This window comes from Phaseolus vulgaris, chromosome 1 (genome assembly GCF_051622355.1).
Source record: "Phaseolus vulgaris cultivar YP4 chromosome 1, ASM5162235v1, whole genome shotgun sequence".
NCBI classification, from domain to species: domain Eukaryota; kingdom Viridiplantae; phylum Streptophyta; class Magnoliopsida; order Fabales; family Fabaceae; genus Phaseolus; species Phaseolus vulgaris.
Window position 1 is genome coordinate 17,513,148 of NC_143498.1, and position 23,851 is coordinate 17,536,998.

At 33.8% G+C, this 23,851-nt stretch overlaps 1 protein-coding gene and 1 pseudogene across 2 annotated transcripts; both read left to right on the plus strand.

The window, feature by feature from the left end:
* The first annotated feature begins 1,048 nt into the window (after positions 1-1,048).
* On the plus strand, positions 1,049-23,623 carry ABH1 (ARM repeat superfamily protein). 2 transcript variants are annotated; one of them, XM_068615972.1, is made up of 19 exons: positions 1,049-1,324; positions 1,409-1,468; positions 2,100-2,156; positions 2,917-2,988; positions 5,284-5,346; positions 6,144-6,320; positions 7,253-7,384; positions 7,876-7,942; positions 8,438-8,637; positions 9,855-9,925; positions 10,257-10,341; positions 13,487-13,555; positions 13,690-13,808; positions 19,425-19,563; positions 21,060-21,557; positions 21,838-22,137; positions 22,718-22,890; positions 22,999-23,110; positions 23,253-23,623. In XM_068615972.1, exons 1-19 carry the CDS (start codon positions 1,241-1,243, stop codon positions 23,361-23,363), a joined length of 2,589 nt encoding a protein of 862 aa, XP_068472073.1. In that variant the 5' UTR covers positions 1,049-1,240; the 3' UTR covers positions 23,364-23,623. The 2 variants fall into 2 exon arrangements, with proteins under 2 accessions (XP_068472073.1, XP_090156797.1); XM_090300671.1 differs by having other exon boundaries at positions 1,083-1,324; positions 10,253-10,341.
* On the plus strand, positions 13,819-19,418 carry LOC150029535 (uncharacterized; annotated as a pseudogene).
* Positions 23,624-23,851: the final 228 nt, after the last annotated feature.

Genomic DNA, 23,851 nt, shown 5'->3' on the forward strand with positions numbered 1-23,851 from the left:
TCCTATTTTATCCTTATATTAATATTTAATTTTATTACTGTATTATGGGCATTGCGTCTTTCCTAATTTTTTTAAAACATATTAAAACAGAAGTAACTATTTTTTTTAATTTGATTTTCTGAAATATATCTCCATTTTTTCAATTTTCACAGTTGGTGCTTTTCAATTTGAATTTTTGGGATTTTATCAATGTTTTTCTCTCTTTCTCACTTTATCTCTTTTCTTCGTAAATATCTTGAAACCCAATAATATGACTCTTATCCTCTCAGTGTCTCTCATGTAGCATAAACACTGACACAGACACTAATACGACACGGACACGAATACGGAGATACGTAAAATCTCTAAAATGTAGGACACAGAGACACAAATCTATATATTATATAATTATGAATTATATAAATTGACAATAATGATTTATGTGTACAAGTATGTTCCAGATTATTTTTTGAGCAGAAAGATGTTTTTCATGACTGATTCACAATGATTTGTTTCTTATTTTTATAATCAAAATAACAATTTATACAATAAAGTTTGAATTTTGAGAAAATTAATGTATTTTTCTTTTTTTAAGATTGTGTTAGAATCGTACTAGAGTTGTCAAAAATCTAACAAATACTTTTTGAATTAGACACTTCACGGATACGTGTCCTACAGCTGTCATACGAGTGTCGGTGTCCGATATGCCATTTAAGAGGAGTGTTCGAGCTTCATAACTCATTCTCTTTGTGTCTTTCATACATACGAATACACATAAATCTATAATTCATTTAAATAAATATAAATATAAATATACATAATATAATAATAATAATAATAATAATAATAATAATAAAAATAAAAATAAAAATAAAAATAAAAATAAAAAATGCGAAAAAATATCATACGCGTATGCTTTTCCTCTGGTAATAATAAAATCAATATATATGCTAAAAAATTTATTAAAATATAATCCTTATCAAGTAATTCTCTTACCAATAATAAAACAAATTAAGGTAAAACAAGAAACTTAATTCGTACATGAGAAGCCAAAAAGTGATTTAATTACACTGTTTAAGTAAGTCTAACAAATAAGAAGTGTTTTCCCGTCCCAGTTCGGGGCGAGCAACTAACACCATTAGGGTTGAAAGTTGAAGTCCTTGTCGTGTGCACCAAAACCCTCATAAAAAACCCAACGCCCCTTCCTTTTGGTTCCTCTGTTCGTTTCTCACTCTTCCGTGTGGTAGTAGTGTAGCAAACCATGAGCAGTTGGAAAAACCTTCTTCTACGAATCGGTGACAAGAGTCCCGAATACGGAGTCTCCTCTGACTACAAAGATCACATTGTAGTTTTCTCTTCTTCGTTTTTCTCTTCCCCGCGTAACTCGCTGACGTCTAATCTCTTTTTTGTTTTGTTTTTGATTTCTCAGGATACGTGCTTTGGCGCCCTTCGCCGCGAACTTGACCACTCCCAAACCGATGTTTTGGAGGTAAACTCTGATTCTTCTCGTTAGCATTTTGATCTTGTTTTCAATAGTTAGGTCAATTCGTTTTCTCGGTTGAATAATTGAAATGTTTACGATTCGCTTCTCGGGAGTTTTGAGGCTTGTTCTTGTAGCTATGAGAGTGGACTAAGTTTGTAATATACTACATTTATGTTGTACGAAGCAGTTGTGAATCAATTTCGTTCTGAATTGAAGCGCTATCAATGTGGAAAACATATGTTTGAGTAAGATGTGGATGTTGATTGTTTTTAATTAGTTATTAGTTATACTTTGTTTTGGCCTTTCGTTTTAGCTTGTTGGTTGGTCAGTGGTTTTCTTCAGAAAAGTGTGCATTGTGCTTCAGAAATCTGAAACATTGAAAGTTAATTAGAATTTATAACCTTGTAATTATATTATAACTGCCTTATGTGGACCTGTTAGTTGTTTCATCGCAATTTCTTCTACATGTTTTCAAATGTTACACTTTTTATGTTGCTGTCTTATTTCAACATTCTAGCATGTGTGATTTTGTGTAGTGTGTAGTATTTGTACATGTCTTTTTCTGTACCATAATATGTCACGGCCTTGCTTGATATCACAACACAACTGATTTACTGTGTTGGATTTGTTTGTGCAGTTCATTCTTATGTGTGCTGAGCGTTTGTCCCACAAGATTCCTCTATATGGAACCCTGGTAGAGATTTCTTTTCTCTCTTGAACTGTAATGACATCTGTTATTTTTGTTTTCCCACATGTTGCAATATCTTATTGTGGATGTGTATGCATGCATATCACGTATATATGAGGTGTTCTTGTTCTCATTAGAATTACTAGTCACTTTTGTTACTTTTGGGAGTGTATATACGCGTACCACTCTTAGAGGTAGCTTTATTTGGTGAACATGTGTGATATCAGTACTGGGAACTTGGTGGACTTAATTTATTATTGTTACTGGAAGTTCTACTGGATATTAAGTTCTATTTACATAGAACTGCTAGTTATCAGTCATGACGATAGTGCATCCAATTTTTAATTTTTGAAATGTTTTCTTGTTTCCATTTTTGAAATGTTTTCGACTGCAAGCTTTATAAATTTCGTTAGCTTGTGTTTATTACTAGTCAATTTTGTGAATTTTAAAGGTCTTTTTGATCAAATACTGACAGAATTGTAGTATGTAACCAGCAGAATTTGGGTGAAAGCATATCAACTTTGATACTTAAATAATAAAAGAAGCATTGTAATTAACCTAGTCTAATACCTCTGCTATCCAATGCTGTTACGTTATTCTGTTATTACTTTATTTGCTGCACATTGAATGCGAATTATTTGTATCAGTATGCTGTAATTGTGTAGGCAATTACCACTCTATTATGTGCTGTGAAATTTCTCTTTCTTGTGTAGTTCCAATTGAAGTTTCTGAGCATCCTGTTTTTCCTTGAATGATTTCATTGCAGATCGGCTTAATTAACTTGGAAAATGAGGACTTTGGGAAACAACTAGTGGAGAAATCTCAGACCATATTTCAGGTAAGCAATTAAGCCACTGAATTTTCTAGGCTCGTTTCTTGGTGTTGTATTTTCATTGTCTTTGTTCCTTTAGTTAGCATTAGTTAAGGATATCAGTACTATTTCCATGTGACTAAGCTGTCTATAGTTAATTGAGTATTGATTAGGAATTTTAAAATCTAATCGTGTAAATTAGAATGTGAAAGTTACTGTAATTCATTTTCACAGCGATTTTGATTGCATGCTATGTATAATTATTTGGTACATGGATCTGAAACTAGGAACTTTTTCCCTATTGAAATTCTAATTGAGTTTCGTGTTTGTGTGGATGCTTGATTGAAAATAAAAATCAAACTATTTTTTGAGATGGGAACAGCATTGTCTCCATTCACTTCTGTATTGTCAAAGCTAGTCATTTTGGAATGACATGGAAAGTTATATGCTTCTTTCAATAAAAATATCCCGGCTTAGACATGGCTGGCCTTGTTCCTAACCAATGAGCTTGTGATTTTTGGAATGTATTAATCTTTGGCCATGTCTAGTGTAAAATAGTTTAATCCCTCCAAAAAGACTATCAAAGTAGTTTGATATTGAGGTTCAACATATTGGAATGTTAGTAAGAAAACAAAGTTATTGGTATCAGACCAAGTTCACAAGTTCAATTTCCAATGAGACAATTGCTTAAGAAGAGATTGTTGTGGGTTGCATCAAATGTCACCTGGTGAAGGCCAGGTATGCCACCAAGTCTTCAATTCTTAGCTGGATAAGGGGGACATTGTTATAAGGTACATCAATTGTCCTGTGGTAAATGTCAAGTGGATTAAGTCACAATTGAAATCATGATGCTTGAGTTATTATGCTTTTTAATATAAAAAGTTCCACCTTGACTATAAACTATAACTTTTAACTTAGTGGTATGTGCTCTATCCAACATGAATGAAGTAGGTTACCAACTCCATCAAGCTTTAACTTCACTCAAAATACAAGCCTCACCCTTATCCCTCCCCTTTGTAAACCCTTCCTTCCAAATTGTTTTAAAATTCGGTCTATCCAGGAACCAACCTGTAGCTGGTCTGCTCACATTTACAGATTGGGAATGCAATGGATCTGTTTTCAGATCACCGACTTGGTGCTAAACCAATAAAAAATGATGGCTTAGCCTGTCCAGGTTAAGACTTTCAAGCGCTTTTGTATGTTGTACAAGTTGGGCTGCCAAAAGTATTTTAAGGACTTAATTGATGCATAAGTTTTTAGCTAATCAATGCTAAACTTTATTTTATAGATCGATTCATGTGGTGTAGTTAATCCACTAGTTACCAAATACATTGATCGGTCCAAGTTTTTGTTCCATGTATTGAACAGAATGTGCCTTGTTCGTTTCACTGAAATCCTTCCACATTTTTTATTTTCATTTAATGGAGTTAAAGAATGAGAGAATAATATAAGAAATCTTCACCTAAAAGATAACTTTAGCTTTTCTCCCCCTTTTATGAGGCTGTTGGCCAATGAAAATGAGATCTTATCCCAAATTAATTACTGTGACAGCTTATTTATTATAAAATAAGTACAAATATGAGGATTGAGCTGGAAAAAGAATAAATAGAAAAGGAGTTAAATTTTGGTTGAAAATACTATCATCATTATATTTGTTGAAGTCAATTTGTAAAATATTCTATTTTCTTTCGATAAGTGTGTTGGTTAAATACTATTAAGTTTATATCATTTATTTTTTCTTCAATGTGTATTTCATCTTGCATTGGCTTCTGGACCACTTGCCATAACTGGTGATTTTTCGGCTTGCTACTACTGACTGATAAATGAAAATACTTTTGTGATCATCATTTCATGTGGAATTTTTCCTATGATAATTGCTTACATTAAAGTAGATACAACCTTACCAGAAGTGTCATGTGATAACATAAGAAACGATTGGTTTAACCTCCACTGTAGTGGCATTGACGTTGCCATTTTTAGTCTGTTTTGGTCATTTAAACCAGGTTTAAATATTTAATTGTTGGTGAAACATTTTTCTGATTAGGTTTTATAAAGAAAAAATTGACAATTGTTTTTATTAGGTAAGGTTTGTTTGGTTTAATGCAAGGTATGGTTCTTACTAATGTTTTTTCAATACACATTAATTTTCAATTTGTTTTATTCACCCAGAATAACGCCATTATTTACTTCTTTAATCTGCAACAAAGTTTTGAATCTAAGAACTTATTAATTTGATCTTTTAGTGCTTCTGCTGACTCCCTTTAATTTATTCCCAATAATTTTATTTTTGTGCATTTCTCATTTTTTATATTTTTAACATAGGATGCCTTGGATACTGGAAACTGCAACGCGGTTCGTGTTCTAATGCGGCTTTTGACTGTTATGGTATGTATTGGCCCTTTGTTTTTTGAAGAAAAAATGTGTAGCATTATTATTGACATTCAAACTGTTGACTGAAATATTGTAATTATTGGCATTTTAAGGTAGATAAAAAATGCTTCAAGTTTTCACCACTGGTTTATTTTACATTTATGAATAATTGTTGTGTTTGAGTATGACTTTTTTTTTGTCTAAAATGTTTGTACACTTGGCTTGTAATTATTTCCCCTGCTATTTAGTCTTTTTTACATGTACAACTTTACAGATTGTAATCCCTAAAAGGATGTTTCCATAAAAGAAGCTGATTAGGATCCCGTTCCCACTCTATTTCACATGTACAACTCATAGAGCATGTTTGTTATTGATTATAATGTGTAAGAAAAGGCTGTTTCCATAAAAAAAAGCTGATTAGAAACCTCTGTTCTTTTGTATGAAACTATTATTGGTGAAAATCAGGTTGTAAGGTTGGGCTATTTCTATTGCAAAGGAAAAAGTTATATTTAGATGAGCACAATTTTGGAGCTTCTGATGGAAAGTAAACTTATTTTCAATATAATTTCTGTTTTCCTATTTTATCTGTGATAATTATTTATTTTTCAATACAAAGATAATTACTACACCAACTTCATACTTTTTTTTTTGTAATTTTACTGTAAAAAGGAAAATACTTTCTACAATCAAATTGAATAAATTATCTTGTAAACACTTCATGAAACATAAAACTTATTCCTATATTCATGTCGTTGTATGTTCATGTGAAGTATTTATGTAACTCAAATGTTGCTTTCTTGTAAATTCTTTAGATGTGCAGTAAGGTTCTTCAACCGAGCTCTTTGGTGGCTGTCTTTGAAACATTTTTATCCTCAGCTGCCACAACAGTAGATGAGGAAAAAGGCAATCCTTTATGGCAGTCATGTGCAGACTTTTACATAACTTGCATTTTATCATGCCTCCCATGGGGTGGAGCAGAACTTTTTGAGGTAATTATTTGATGCTTTTAATTACAAGTTTAGTAATTTTTTCAACTTTATTTAAGCAGTCTGTTAGCTCTTGTAATCTAGAATGTTCCTTTGCTCCTATTCCAATTGTTTCTCTATCTGATTATTAAATGTATCAATTTCTGAATTTTCTATTTTTTAATTCTTTTATATTAAATTATTTTTGTCTTTCTTTGATATATGACTTATTTTTTTTAATTTCTTAAAGTAATATGAGCTATTATAAATTAAATTGTTTTATTTCTTATTCAAGTACAGCTGTATTGTTTGTTTTTCATATCTAAATAAAGACAAATTTCACTTATTTATCCATTCTTTAGTTGAAGTTATCTGTATTTAAATGTAGATGTTGTCTGTGACTAGAGAGTCACTGTATCTCTTCCATTTGTGGGTGGGTATCAGTTGGAAGCATTGGTAAATAGTGAAATAGTCGTTAAGTCGTGAGCTGCTCATATTATGGCAACAATGAATAAAGAATTTAATGCACATATAATGAACTTTCATTATGTTGAGAAGTTATAAATATTGCAGAAAATGATACAACTGCTATGCTATCAGTTCTTGGTTGGTACTTCCTTTTTTTGTTAAATATATGCATGTTTGTTCAGGTTACACTATTTTGTAAATGTTTTGTTTCCCCGTAGAATCCCAATTAAAAAGAGAATGATTTGAAATGAGTCTTTTACTTATGTTTGATTTTTAGGAAAATATTTGTTTGCTTATTAGCACCTTGATTTATTATAATTTCCCTTCCCCTTTTTTATTTTTAATTTCTACTGTACTTTAAATAGGAACCAACCCATAACCTGTTCGAGTTCATACATTAAATGCAGAATTCATTCTCTTTCTACAAATATAGATTTCATTATCACTGAATTCTTTTCCATTAAACTGCATGTCATGTCTGTTAACAGCAAGTTCCTGAAGATATCGAGAGAGTGATAGTTGGTGTAGAAGCTTACTTGAGCATCAGAAAGCATACATCTGATTCTGGTTTATCCTTTTTCGAGAATGATGATGAAAACGGGGAAGGTCTTAATGACAAGGTTAGCTCCTTTTTAGCTAATACTTACGGTGGTGCATTTGATGAAGGCTGAACAGTGCTTTGGATTTTACCATACTATTATGTAATTGCCATGGTTATAAACTTATAATTGTCTGACACATTTTAGACACATGTGTTAATTTCATTCAAACCCTAATGCAGCATTTCAAATTTTGTTGCTTGTTGAAGAGAAGCTCACCTAGTGGGATAAAGACTTGATTTTTGTTGATCTTGTCTCTCATTTATGAGCTTCTCCTCAGAACACCAGTGTTTAAATAGGGTTGCAATTATTTAATTTCCAAAATTTATGAAGGGTTATTTCTTTAGTTTGTTGGTAATAGATCCAATGTATTGGCAACTTAAAAGCATTTTACTTGTAACTTCAAGATTTTTTTATCTTGTTATGTTTCTCTATTTATACTCCCTTTCAATAATTGTTTAGAGAGTGTTTGAAAAGGATTATATTTGTAACATTTCATTTTCGCTTTCCAGGATTTTTTGGAAGATTTATGGGATAGAATACAGGTATTAGCAAGCAATGGATGGAAAGTTGAAAGTGGTAATATTCTCTTTTCTGTGTCGAATGGTTTACGCTACTATACCTTTCTCTAAAAAATTGAAATCCTTTACAATGTTCACCCTTTTTTCTTCCTGTAATTTCAGGGCATTTTTTTCATAAAGTTACTTTCTGTCTGATTCAAAGACCAATGCTAACAATTCCTCTCTAAAAGGATTTGATTGTTATTTAACGGGTTTGTATCAGTTGGAGTATGGGATTAACGGCTCAAAACCCACATAATGAAAGAAAATCTTATTCACATAGACATTCATTGTATGTGCCAAGCAAAAGTAGATAGGAAAAGGGTGTATGCATTGCTTTCAGTACTCAAAATATTTTACTGGCATGCGATTGAATTACTTTCAAGTTTTGCTTTCAAATTCTAATCTTGCACTAGCATGATATGAGGAAAGTATGACAGAATCGTATTCCTCATGAAAATTAACTAGATAGAAGCTTATTCCCTTTTTGATCATATTCTGTTTCAATTGTTAGTTCCAAGACCTCATCTTTCATTTGAAGCTCAGCTGGTTGCTGGGAAGTCTCATGAATTTGGGCCAATAAGCTGCCCCAGCCTACCAAAACCACCTTCAGTCTCTTCAGGTGTGTCTACTGGTAAACAGAAGCATGAAGCAGAATTAAAATACCCTCAAAGGATTCACCGGTTAAACATATTTCCTCCCAGTAAACATGAGGTGATTTGCGTCTCTACACTAATTTCCATTCTTTTCATCAATTTTCATGGAAACTTCTTTTTCGTTATTTTTACCATGTAAATAGAATTGCATTTATTTGTATCCAGCTCTGCTCTTTATTAATTTAGGCTTTTATTTTCAAGAATGAATTTTGATTTGACAGTTTTCTCACTAACTGTTAGGCTTTAGCTACAGTTAATACTAAGACTAGGGTTATCAAATTCTTCTCTGCCTTTCTCATAACTGATAGTACCCTTTAAAAGGGTATAAGTGGGCCGTGGGCCTTACAATCTTAAAAGATAAAGCATCACATAACAATAAACATTAATAAAAGGAAAACAAAGCATTAAAATGTCTTTGGGCCTATCCCACTACAAAATCCTTCATCCAATCAGGTTATATTTTGGGTATGTCAAATTCCGCATTATTCGGCAGTCTGCAAAACTTTTCAAATTCCTGAGGAAATGAGTAAAATTACTCAATTTTCCATTTTCCTTTAGGATATTTCTCAACTTTTAATACTCAGAATCCCGAATGAAGTACTATGTTTTAAGTATTCAAGCAATTTTTTATATACCTTCTCCATTTCTTTTGGAGAAAACCATATGAATATTGTATTCTTTTGTATTTTTTTCAATTGATGGTTTGGTTTCTCGACTATGCTATCATTTATGCTCTGATGGGGATTGCTTTTGTACTATTCTTTCAGTGCTCTACACCAGCAACTCATAAATTTTTCTCATAAAATGTGTTCAGAAATATTTTGTATGAACTTGGGCCCATCCCTATGTTATGCTTTATTTGTATATATCTTCCTCAGCTGTGATAATAAAAAAACAAGAGGATTATATCACAAATGTATACCATTTCTCTCTACATGGTGTCAAAGCCTAATCCTCTGATTTGTGTCTTCTCGGTGAAACCATTGTTTATCAGTGTCAATTCTTTCACGAAATTGTCTCATTCTGATTTCTGGCTACTCCTTTCACTTTTCATTTTTCTCCTGTTTTTTTCTCTCTTTTCCTTTGCTTCCTCCATCATCTGCCTTCACTTTGTCATTATTTCTGACAAAGTTCTTTTTGTATGGTGGTCTGCTTTTTGTAGCATGTTAAGGTGTTCATTTTTGTGTTATAGCTGCATTTTTAGGTTCAGTCATTTCAATTTAATACTTGCCAACCATATCTGTGGGTTCAATGAAATAATCTATTTGGATGCAGGATCTACAACCTATAGACAGATTTGTTATGGAAGAGTATCTCCTAGATGTGCTTCTGTTCTTCAATGGCTGGTTTGTATACACCATTCATTTTATTTACTGCTATAAGTGTAGTAATGGCCTTGTGATGGAGTCTGAATACCAAAAGATATACTAGAACACATTATGGCTTGCCGATTTTGTGTTATTAATTTAATTTTTCTTTTATTGTATTGAGTGTCAATGAAGAATTCTAAGTTCTATTCTATATTATCAATGGAAATTAGGGAATGTGAGTTTATTTTATTTATATTTTCCCTAGTCCTTTATATTTCATCTCTGCTTTTCCTTTTACCCCTTTTTCCAATAAAAATGTTTTGATGTAATTATAACTATTATCATTTCTGGTTTAATGCAAAGCTAGTCGAAAGGAATGCGCCTCTTTCATGGTTGGTCTGCCAGTTTCCTTCAGATATGAGTACCTCATGGCCGAGACAATATTTTCTCAGGTATTACATATAAAATTGCAATATATCTTACCTCTTCTATAACAATATAGTATAAAAGCTTTATCAATTAGTATAATTGTGATCCAATCAAGATGCTTTTAGAAGCTACTTGAGAAAAGTAAAGAGAAAATATATTTTAGAGAGCTTGTTCAAGTCTCTCTTAGGTTTTCATATTTATAGAAACTGTAGGAAATAAGTAAAGGCACCTCTAGGACCCTAGGTATAGATAAACTTTTTAATAAAGCCTAGTCTAACAAATGTTAAGAACAATATTACTTTCCAAGGACATGTTAAGTAACATCTATTGTCGATTGAATGTTAAGGGAATTCAGTGATGTGGGAAACAAAAAAGAAGTTCTTCCACTTCTCTTAACATTTGATGTCATATTGATCCCGTGAGTGTTATGTGTTCCAATTGAGGAGAGATTCCCACAATCTAGTCAAGTTCAAATTTCAAAAAGGTGATATGCTACCGAAAGAAAATCTTGTTAAGAAAACGTATAGCAATGTGCTTTTGCACTTTCAGGTGCTGGGAGATGAGGTTGAAGTTTCCAAATCATTCTGTTGAGGTGTGAATTTGTCCTTGACACTTTCCAAAAGAGTGGATCTTGTGGTTGGTTGTCATGTTGGTTGATTTAGTAGTAGTAAGATGAAAAGGACAATTTTGTAGATATGTTATTTAATTCTATTATTTGGTGCTGAATATTTATCAGTTGTAAACAGTGTTGCAGAGTGAGCAACTTTGAGTGCTACAGCCGATAGTGGGTTAGCAGCTGTACAGTTGATTATAGGTACAAGACAATTTATTGTGCATTCTATAAATGCTCAAAACTAAGGAATTGTTTAAAATTAAATACAAATTCATAGTTTATAATGAAATCATAGTCTGAACATACAATTACCTTACAAAAAAAGATCTTGGAATCAATGAAGACACCCCCTCCTCTCCTAGAACAGATATGGTGTGGGTATGAAGAACACAAAACAGAAATTGAATAGAGGCCAGTTGAACAAAGACTCATGGGTGAGCAGGGGCCATCATGGCGTTAGTGTGCTGGAAAAGACCATCAAACAGCATGTGGCTGGTGAGAAGTAATGGTACTGTAAGCACTGGGTCATGGGTTGGGTAGAAATATAGGTAAATTTTAGTGCTTTATGCATGAATGCTCAGGGAAGGGTTTCAAATATTATTATGTTTCTGATACCAGAAGTAAAGTGGAACTAAAAATTTGGTGAAAGAGGTCCAGGAAGATCTGAAGGGAGGCAAAAATGTTTTTTTGACCTGTTTCTATATAGCAGTTGCGATGGTCAAACTGTTTACATATTGGTGTATGTTGATGACATTATCATTATGGGTACATCTGCTTCTCTCATTCAATAAATCTCTTATAGTTTGAACTCTAATTTTGCTCTTAAGCAGATGGGCAGAATAAACTATTTTTTAGGCATAGAAATTCTATCAGTTAAAAAAGTCTTTGGTGATGACTCAAAGCAAGTACATGAGAGATCTTTTGCATAAAATCAAGCTGATCGAAGCTTAACCTGTTTCCTCTCCTAAGGTCTCTATCTTATTTCATGGTGGTCTTGTAAATAGCGTGTTATTGCTCGTTCCAGTATTACAGCCGAAGCCTAGCAGAGTCTTCTGCTGAAATTTTATGGATTCAGGCTCTGTTGAAGAAATTGTCAATCAGAGTGTTGTTTTCATAGCTTATAATCCAGTTTTTCACTCCAGAACTAAGCATATGGAAATTGATGTTTTTTGTGTTTAGGACCAATTGTCTAAACAACTTTCTGTTTATCACATGCCTAGTTGGGATTAGTGGGCTGAGGAATGAATGATTATAATATCCAGTTTCAGTTTCTTATGTTTTCTCTCTATCTCTTACATACCAAATTCTATTAGTCATGATTTGCCATTATAGCAATTTGTTACAGGAACCCTGTAGCATTGCTCAGGCACACTTCACTCTGCCTTGGTTTAGTACCATGCGATTTGCCCTTTGGCTGTTCTGATATTGTGTATTGATAAAGTGAAGTGCAATTATTTCTTTGGTGTACTGAAACTGTTCCCTTTTTCCCACTGTATTGAGGTAAATTATATTACTGTTAGAAAAATAGGCTGAGTTCAAGAGGGTGGTGAATTCAATTTTCAAAGAATTTAGAATTTTTTTAATGAAATTAACTTTGAATCAATGGATATTTTAAAGAAAACTAGTTTCAGCTGCAAGAAATGCTATTTTCAATGTCCTTTAAACTACCATAAATATACAATGAGTTTAATTGAGATGAGTTGTAAGAGATAAGAGAAAGAGAATAACACAGAATTATACATAATCACCTTAATCACCTCGATTAAGCCAATCCGCAAATTTTAAGTTTTTTACAAACTCCTGAGAAAAACAAGAAATACAACACAACACAAGATCTTGAGCCCTACAAGATCTCTTATAACCTGTTGTGAAATCCTATTACAATAAAACCTTCTTGACAAATTCTTTCAAGAAAAATAAATCTGAAAGAAATAAATTTTTTATGGAACATCACCCGGAAAAATTTCAGCTCAAAACAAAGAAAGAAAAATGGTTGCCTTCAATGTAAGTCATCAATCTATGAGCACTTCTTAAAGACATTTTAATCAAAACTAATCACGATTAGAGAAGGGAAACTTACAACACATAAAACATTAAAATTACAACACAAACCAAGATTAATTATAAGATCAACTTTTCAATACATCCATCATCAAATCAACTCAATCAAGATTGCTTGAATCTTCAATCTCAACAATGACAAATTTATCATTTATGTAGGTTTTTTTGGTCATATATTTAATCTAACATTCTATGAAGTGCAGTATTGATAACCATTGATTTAAACTCAATGGTATTGAATGTTTTAAATTTCAAGCAATTGCAACTATGGATTTTTAAGAACTGGAAGATGCCACAGTGAATCCCTCAACTATTTTTATTTTCAAGTGTTTGCTTGAATGAAATTATCGTAATCATTTTCATTCTTTTTGTGTAAATTAAATGCACTGAAATGTTTAATTTTATAATTTGATAATTTGTACTTTTGGTTAGTGGCTGCTTATGACTAAGAATATTGTCTGATTTGGGTAACGTGATATCTATCTCTGTTGCAGCTGCTGATGCTACCTCAACCACCTTTCAGACCAGTATATTATACACTTATTATTATTGACCTTTGCAAGGTACTGTGTACATTACATTGCTGACTTTATTTTTCTGTCACTGGGGAATCATTGTTGCTTCAATATACACTTTTTGTATAGATTTCAAACTTCAGCTCATGTTTAATGCTTACTAATCATGTGGCTACCAATAGGCTCTTCCTGGAGCTTTTCCTGCTGTTGTCGCTGGAGCAGTTCGGACTCTCTTCGAGAGGATAGCTGATTTGGATATGGAATGTCGAACACGTTTAATCCTTTGGTTCTCACACCATTTGTATGTTGACAATTTAAGCAATTGCTTTATGACATGCATCACTTAAGATAATATGTACTGTGCTTGTGCGGCTTGGTTTCTTGTCCTCCCCAACTATACCTTTTTTTTTCCATTTATCTAATACACTTTGTTTGAAAAAATATCACGTGTAAGCTTCTTAGGCGTCTAGACTCTAAAGTTGAAGTATATATTATTCATGATTGTGACACTAAATTTCTTTGCTGTGGTTATATTCAATGGTGTGAAAACCATTGAAGTGAAACTGTTTGGGTCATATTTCTTAATACTTTAAAAGCAAACTTTGTATTTCCGAAATTATAAATGATTTAATGGATGTATTTTATTATCCTTTTGTTCATGACTAAGTTATTAATGTATATCCTTCTTCTACTGGTTTGGGAGAACTGTGCAATACTCACTGTATCAACTGCAAAATTATTAGTTAATCATTAGATATTTTGTGCACACCCAAGCCCCATCAAATGTTAGTCATTGATACTACCATTCAATGTTGTTAAAATCGCGATTTATATCGTAAAAATCGCGATTTTTACGATATTTGCCGCACAAAACGGGCTGGAACGGTAGCTGGATCGGTTTCTCAGCGGATCGGAGCGATCCGACGATCCAGGGGTTGGATCGGGCGATCCATGGGCCTCTGCGATCCATGACGCGGGCCCAAAAGAAACCCTAATTTGAGTATCAGAAACCCTAATCCCAAAACGCAACCCTAATTTGAAGAACCTGTGCCTCTGTCGCGCCGTTTGGTCGTTGCCGCCGTCCACGCTACGTGTCGCTGCCGCTAGAGCCGCCGCCTTTGCCATTCGCGCCTTCGTCGATCGTGGTCGCCTTCGCCAGCACTCGCGCATCGCACTGCCTCTGCCACGAACGTCGCACTGCCTCCGCCACCAATACTCGCACGATCTGCTCTGCCCCGCCACTGTTCACACACGATTTGCTCTTCTCCCCGCCACTGTTCACGCGTGATTTGCTCTCCTCCGCCACTGTTCACGGGTTATAAGTTATAACTTATAATGGCAAGTGGAAGAACTGATCCAGCATGGAAACATTGTGTGTCTGTTGATGGAAAAACAAGGAAATTAAAATGTAAGTACTGTGAAAAAGTTTTGACAGGAGGGGTTTATAGATTAAAGCACCATCTAGCAGGAACTTCAAAGGATGTGGGAGCTTGTGTATCGGTGCCGGAAGATGTTAAACAATCAATGTTGGATACTGTTCTTAATCTGCAACGGAGTTTGTTAAGGAAATCAGCCTCTATAGAATAGAGTAATATTGGACAGATAGAAGAAAGTTCTAGAAAAAGATCAAGTGGAGAAGAGATTGGGGACTCATAAAATATCTTTAAAAGAAAGGGAACTCAAAGTACAATTAATGTAATTTTCAAGAAGAATGAAAGAGAGGATGCATGTCAAGAGATGGCTAGGTTTTTCTACAATAATGCTATTCCTTTTAATGTAGCAAACAGTAAAGAATTTAAGAGGATGGTTGAGTTAATTGGTAGACATGGTCTCGGATTAAAGCCACCATCATATCATGAAATAAGAGTGAAGTATTTGAAGCAAGAGGTTGAGAAGACAAAGCAGATTGTAGAAGAACATAAACTTGTTTGGGAAAAAAACTGGATGTACAATAATGACAGATGGATGGATGGATAGGAAGAGGATGACTATACTTAATTTTTTGGTAAATAGTCCAAGAGGAACTGTCTTCTTGAAATCTATTGATGCATATGATGTGTGCAAGACCGTTGAAAAAATCTTCAAAATGATAGATGATATTGTTGAAGAGGTGGGGGAAAATAATGTCATCCAAGTTGTAACAGATAATGCAGCAAATTATAAAGCATCTGGGGAGTTGTTAATGCAAAAGAGGAAAAAGTTGTATTGGACCCCTTGTGCAGCTCATTGCATTGATCTGATGTTGGAAGATTTTGAAAAGAAAATACCACTCCATCACGACACAATAGCCAATGGTAAGAAAATTACAACTTACATTTACTCAAGAACTGGTCTTATCTCCTTGTTGCACAAATATAATGAAGGAAAAGATTTGATAAGACCAGCCAATACGCGTTTTGCCACCTCTTATCTGACTTTAGGATGCTTGAATGATAATAGAGGATCACTTATTAAGATGTTCACATCCTCGGAGTGGCAATCCAATCAGTTTGCAAAAACTAGAGATGGAGGGTTGGTGGAAAATTTGATATTGGACAAGGGATTCTGGAAAAACATTTTAAATTATTTGAGGGGTGCTCTTCCCCTGATTAAAGTGCTGCGCATGGTTGATTCATATGAGAAACCAGCCATGGGATTTATTTATGAAGGAATGGATATTGCAAAAGAGAAGATACAAACTCTCTTCAATGGAGTTAGTAAAAGGTAATTTACCTATATTTGATTTCTCAATTAGATATATAGACTTGTTTTGGAGATTAATTAATTTATTTTTATCTTATTTAGCTACACTCCCCTTTGGGAAATCATTGATCATCGATGGGACAACCAATTGCATAGGCCGTTGCATGCTGTAGGCTATTATCTTAATCCCATGTTACACTATCATCCTGACTTTAAAGTTGATTATGAGGTGAAACGTGGACTGCATGAATGTTTGGAGAGGTTGGTGGGAGACCTTGATGTGATGAGTAAAATTTATTTTCAATTAGAGAGTTTTAAGACCAAGTCTGGATTGTATGGTACTCCATTAGCTCAGCTTGGACTCAAGACCAAAACTCCATCACAATGGTGGGAATCATATGGTGATCAACATCCAGAACTACAAAGATTTGCAATTAGAGTATTGAGTTTGACTTGTAGTTCATCAGGCTGTGAGCGTAATTGGAGTGCTTTTGAAAGGGTAAGAATTTAAATTATTGAAAGTGATTTCATAATTATTTTTTAGATGATCATATGATGTGTTAACTAGTTTTATAATTATTTAGGTCCACACTAAGAAAAGAAATCGTTTACACCAAATGACTATGAATGATGTGGTGTTTGTGATGACTAATTCAAGATTGACGAAGAAGAAAGATGTTAGAAAAACAAAAGAATATACTATTGATGATCTTTCTTGTGATGATGAATGGACTGTGGAGGAAAATGAAACATTATATGGTTTAAATGAAGACATATTACTTGAAGTTGGAGAAGATGATGCTAGTAGAGGAGCAACAAATGATTTGGAGGTTCCTCCAATTGATGATGATTTGGAAGTTCCTCCAATTGATGATAATGAAAATGAAGATCTTTTGGAGGACCAAGATGATTATCCTATGATTAGTGTGAATTATTTTTTAGATGATCATATGATGTGTTAACTAGTTTTATAATTATTTAGGTCCACACTAAGAAAAGAAATCGTTTACACCAAATGACTATGAATGATGTGGTGTTTGTGATGACTAATTCAAGATTGACGAAGAAGAAAGATGTTAGAAAAACAAAAGAATATACTATTGATGATCTTTCTTGTGATGATGAATGGACTGTGGAGGAAAATGAAACATTATATGGTTTAAATGAAGACATATTACTTGAAGTTGGAGAAGATGATGCTAGTAGAGGAGCAACAAATGATTTGGAGGTTCCTCCAATTGATGATGATTTGGAAGTTCCTCCAATTGATGATAATGAAAATGAAGATCTTTTGGAGGACCAAGATGATTATCCTATGATTAGTGTGAATTATTTTTTAGATGATCATATGATGTGTTAACTAGTTTTATAATTATTTAGGTCCACACTAAGAAAAGAAATCGTTTACACCAAATGACTATGAATGATGTGGTGTTTGTGATGACTAATTCAAGATTGACGAAGAAGAAAGATGTTAGAAAAACAAAAGAATATACTATTGATGATCTTTCTTGTGATGATGAATGGACTGTGGAGGAAAATGAAACATTATATGGTTTAAATGAAGACATATTACTTGAAGTTGGAGAAGATGATGCTAGTAGAGGAGCAACAAATGATTTGGAGGTTCCTCCAATTGATGATGATTTGGAAGTTCCTCCAATTGATGATAATGAAAATGAAGATCTTTTGGAGGACCAAGATGATTATCCTATGATTAGTGTGAATGATTTAATTGGATAATTTATCTGTATTAAACATTATGTTGAATCTACTCTTAATTATGTTATGTATTTTGACCATTTAGTTATGTTATATATTTGGACCATTTCATGAATTATGACTCTATTTTAATTATGTTATGTATAATAACTCGAATTGTAACTCTTCCGAGTCGAGTTATGATCCTCGAGTTACGAGTTTTTTTTCCCTCTCCGATCCGCCTACGAGTTACGATTTTAACAACATTGCTACCATTCAACTAAATGGTCCAAATAAATGGATAAAATTTACTTGCCAATTACCATTACTGGATTGCTAATGGGGTGACCAAACATGATTAATAACATAACATATTGTTTTTCTCTTATGTATTTGTATTTTCATTTTTAGTTTGGTAATATCTGATGTTGCCTCTGTGCCTGGTCTGGTCTTATTACTCTCTAATAAATATTTTATAATAGAAGTAAGGTAACTACTATAAGAAATTGAAGTTTTGGTTGAAGTATATCTAGTTTAGGAATAATCAGCAGCTCAATTGGTTGAAGTGAATATGTTATTACTTCTTAACCACTCCTTAAAAGTCATAAACTAGTTTAGTGGTTAATACCCCTGACCTGCCAAAGTTCAAAGTTCAACTAAATCAAACAGAAAAGGTGGAAACTGAAGCTGCATTTCTAGCCTCTGATCCAAGTTACAATATTGCCCTGGATGGCATTTTTATGGGCTGTTGGAATTGGCATGTTAAAGGATTGATCTAATAGAAGGTTATAGTCCTTCAAATAAAGATTGCAGTATCATTTATGATTTTGCACATGGGAGTTATTTTGGTCAAAAGGAAACGGAGATCTTGTTGCTCTAAGGAAAGTAGTGAATATTCCAACTAGTAAGTATTAAAGAAATTGAGAAAGTGAGCTGGTGGTATTGATGAGGCAGTTGAGTTTATAAAGAAGTTGGTATTAGCCTTAACTTGTGGTTTTAACTGGTTCCAAGATTGTGGCTTAATTTGATACTGGAATCTGTGGTTGTCATGTTTGGATTAATCCTATACTTTGCTGAGTTACAAAAGTTCATGATAATTATGCATAAGATATGTTGGATGAGTGTATTAAAGAATTAGATTCTCATTTATAGGTCTCACAATGTTTTCTTTTGTGATGATGAACTAATAATTTTTTCAATCATCACTTTCAGATGAATGTTAATAGTTGAAAACATATTCTCTGTCAGTCCTATTGTGTTTGGTTCCTTTCCCCCTGTTTTACGCATGCTCTATTTATCTCACTATGCTCCTAACATTGTTGATGATGTAGCTTATAATACCTTCTTCCTGCTATATTTACAAGATCTTGTCATGCTTTTGTTTGAGAATTAGGTTGAAGAATTCCTATTTTACTAACTGCTAATAAAATACAATATTTTTATATGTTCTTTTACATTCGGAATTTATATTTTGGCCTAAGTTGTATATCAAGTGTTTTCATATTCAATTTGGTTGATGGTTTATATTATGCAGATCAAACTTCCAGTTCATCTGGCCATGGGAAGAGTGGGCTTATGTCCTAGACCTCCCAAAGTGGGCTCCACAACGTGTCTTTGTCCAAGAGGTTTTGGAGAGGGAAGTTCGCTTGTCATACTGGGACAAAGTTAAGCAGGTAATTTATCAAAGCCAGAATAATAGTAAATTTTACTTTTGTTGCACATTGCCCTATGATGAGGCAACTAGACTGCATTGCCACTCATGATCTTGTCATGGTTATGTACAAGGTTATTAGACTTGAGACTCTACGTAGACTTGTGGAAGGTTTGTAAACTCGACTTGTAAACCCGATTGGTAGACTCGTAAGAGTCTACTTCACATAAAAATTCAATAAACGAGTCTCGTGAGTCACCACTGGGCTCTTAAACTTGGACAGGTTTAAGAGTGAACCCGCGAGTTTGATAACCTTGGTTATGTTATGTATCATATAGGGAAATCATAAAAGGTTAAGAGAGTTTTGTTTATTTGTTTTTGTTGATGTAGAGGAATGGATGCTTTGTTAAATAGAATGATTTTGTATTTTCCAGTTGCCTTGTGAGGCAACTCACTCCAGAATCATATGTTGGGAATTGTGGTGGAATCTTAAATTCTGAGCTGAGTGCGTTTGCAGTTCCACCAGAAGTGGGTGTCATGTTGAATTGCTTGTCCAAGTAAAAACACATTCTTTGTCTACGTTTTCCGGAGACAAAACCCACCCAAATGCAGTTGTTGATAACTGCCTTCTCTCAACCTGCTCTTTCTCTTACGCCCATGCATTGGTCTGCCTGGGCAGTGAAGTTTACAATAGAGTAGAGGCAGACAAGCCAAGGAGCTTGCAGCAGAAGAAAGAGGCTTCTCTTCTCTCAGCGAGTTCCCATACCCTAATTTCTCATCTCTGTTTTTGTTATGTGCCTTGTTAATAAAGAACAAAATTCACACTCTAAATCGAAACACACTGATTTCCTCTTCAAGAAGATATTATTCCGGCACCCACTAACGTATTTCACAAAGGAGGAATCCTGTCAGTAATCAACAATGAAAAACATATGCTTCACCCTACATGGTTGGTCTTTATTTAAAGGCCAACCCCAACAGACTCACCGCCCACCAGCACACAAACTTACTCTTATTTTTTCAATTTTCTTCTATAATACACTCTCCACACTTTTTCATTATCCTTTTGTCCAACAGTTTTTGGCTCTGTATTTATATTTTATCCTGAAGAAACAACTTTAATCGACTAAAACCCATCTCATAAATATTTTTTTTTTCAACTTTTATTTAATGAAGAACTTGTGTTATGTGACTAATTAGTACTCATGCTTTAATGTCATGCTTAAGAATTCAGTTCTAATTTAATTTACTTGTGATTTAGAGGTTACTTTCATTATCTGTTATTTCTATGCATTTGAGTATGTTAAGTATGATTTTGCATTTTTTGTAGGATCTTATGGTCCATGTTATGAAGCTATGGTTTATGATATTTTATTCCCATCCTTCTAATCCTGTGTAAAATTATGATATTGACTACATTGGATACTTTTCTGTTAGCAATAAAATTAATTGAAAGGAGTTTCTGAAAATGGCTGGCATATTAATGTTTTTATGGTATATTTTCATGATATTTTGTAGAGTATTGAAAATGCGCCTCGTTTGGAAGAATTGCTTCCACCAAAGAGCGGGCCGAACTTTAGTTTTGGAGCAGAAGATGGTAAAGAAAGCAATGAGCATGAACTGTCTGGAAAGCTCAACAACATGGTTAAAGGGAAGTCACCTGTTCGTGAAATAATCTCTTGGATTGATGAAAGCGTGTTTCCAAATAATGGTCTAGAAGTTACCCTTAGAGTGATTGTACAGACTCTTCTCAATATTGGATCCAAGAGTTTCACTCATTTGATAACTGTCTTGGAGAGATATGGGCAAGTCTTTGCAAAAGTATGTCCTGACGAGGATCGACAAGTCATGCTGATAGCTGAAGTGAGTTCTTTCTGGAAGAGTAACACCCAAATGACAGCAATAGCTATTGACAGGATGATGGGTTATCGACTTGTATCAAATCTGGCTATTGTGAGATGGGTCTTCTCAGCAGAAAATATTGAGCAATTTCATACATCGGATCGTCCTTGGGAGGTACAAAATCATGGCTTTATGGATAGATTGTTTGTAACTCTTTCCTCCTATGCTATTAGTCTACTGGGGTTAGAAACGATCTGCCTTTTTGCTTTCAATTGTATTTGATGTGATCAGCTTTTTGAATTTTTAAATTTAAGTGCTCAAAATCTACATTGTTTTGTTTTTGTATTATTGTCATGGATTATGAATTGTAGCTTGTATTGAGTTTCTAGTTGATCATCATGATAGTTACTTTGTTCTTTCATATAGTAATTTCACCTTGATTTCCGTTGAACAGATTCTTAGAAATGCCGTAAGCAAGACACACAATCGTATTTCTGATCTACGGAAGGAAATATTAACTATTAGAAAGAACATTTCATCAGCTGAAGAAGCTGCCAAGGAGGCAAAAGCAGAGCTAGATGCTGCAGAGTCGAAACTTACACTTGTTGATGGTGAACCAGTTCTTGGTGACAATCCTGTTAGATTGAATAGATTGAAATCACATGCTGAAAAGACAAAGGAGGAGGTGGTGACTCTTCAAGAATCTTTAGAATCTAAGGAAGCTCTTCTTGTCCGAGCAATTGAGGAAAATGAGGTAATTGATGTAAAATTTGTATATGTTAATTGTTTGCAGCATGTTGTCTGGGAATGGTAACATTTTTCTTTTATGGTCAGAGAAAACTTTTCAATGTGTTGATAAAAAGTGGATGTGCCAATAGTGTGTTTCTCAATTTAGAATTATTCATTCTCTGTAGAAGGGTGATATAGCTATTTACACTCCATATGTGAAAGGTGGCTATATTAACAACGTTGCTACAAAAAAGCACAGAAAAGGAAATACTTTTAAAAAGAAACTTTAAGGAGAAGGGATCCTCCATCACCAAAAAAGCAAATAACGAGTTAAAGAGATAGAGGAGTTACCCAGCAGTTTTTATATTTTTTACTGCGTTCATGTTTAAGGCACCTGATATAGCACTGTGACTCACTTCTATTTGTATTTTGTGCCTGTATCCTGGCTTTTGTACCGCAAGTTGGATTTACTTCGAAATGAAGTTACAAAAGAATATTCCTGGGCCCTTTTTGGCTTGCTCAACACCTACTTTATTTGAATCAAATGTCCTTGAAGTTGTGTTTCTAATATTATTTTCACTGCATTGGTGATTATTTGCACACAGGCATTGTTTCTCTTGTTGTACAAAAGCTTCTCAAATGTGTTGACAGAGCGCCTTCCTGAAGGAACTAGAACACTGCATGAGTTGAAGTCTGCACAAGTAGATGTGATGGCAGTGGACACTGAAGAGCCACCATCAATGGAATTAGATGACGAAAACCAGAGATCTCAAAACAGGTTCTCGTGCCTGTCCTTACGAGCTAAATAAATAATTTCGAAAAGTTAATATTTCTCTTGCTTTGTGCACATATGCATATTATTATTGCTTTTTAATGTCTTCTACAGTCAATCAAATGGAGAGAAGAAAGGTGGTGCTTATACTGTAGGTGAAAAGGAGCAGTGGTGTATTACCACTTTGGGTTATGTGAAGGCTTTTTCTAGGCAATATGCTGCTGAGGTATTGTTTCATTCCCCGCTTGCATATTTATCTTAGCTTTTAAGGGAATGCCTTATAAACAAATCTTGCACCTTTTCCTCCGTGGTTAGATTGCTCTAGATTTGTATAGTTTGAAAAACTTGTATTAAATTGTTGCTTGCAGATATGGCCCCATGTTGAAAAGTTGGATGCAGAGGTATTGACAGAAGAAACACCTTTTCTTTTTAGGTCAGCTGTTTATACTGGTCTTCGTAGACCAATTCACGAGGCTTGATCAATTTGTTACTTCACCTATGAGCTATGTTTATTAGAATAACGTTAATTCCATTCTTTAGTCTGCTAGTTAGGGATTTCCCTAGTCTGCTAAAAGCTTAAAACTGTATGCTATTGTAATGTAAAAATGACAAGGTTGGTATGACGAGTCTCTCTTGATCACCGCTACTGTACATTAGATATCGGTTATTTATAGCTGCTAATTGGACCTCAATTACCGGTATTGTACTGGGTAGTAAAATGAAAATTTGAGCCATAAAATTGCTGTGATTATTGCTTTCAAATTATGATGCCTCATTTTGTGAAGTAAAATCTTTACAACAGGAAAAAAGTGCTTAAAGAGGGTGCATTCAAAATACTAAACTTGATGTTAGCCATTACTAGATTCAAAATACTGTGCTTAAGAAAATTAATAATATTGAGCCGGAGAAACCGAAGTATAAAGACATTATAATATAAATTATGTGAGCCTATAAAACTTGCAATGCC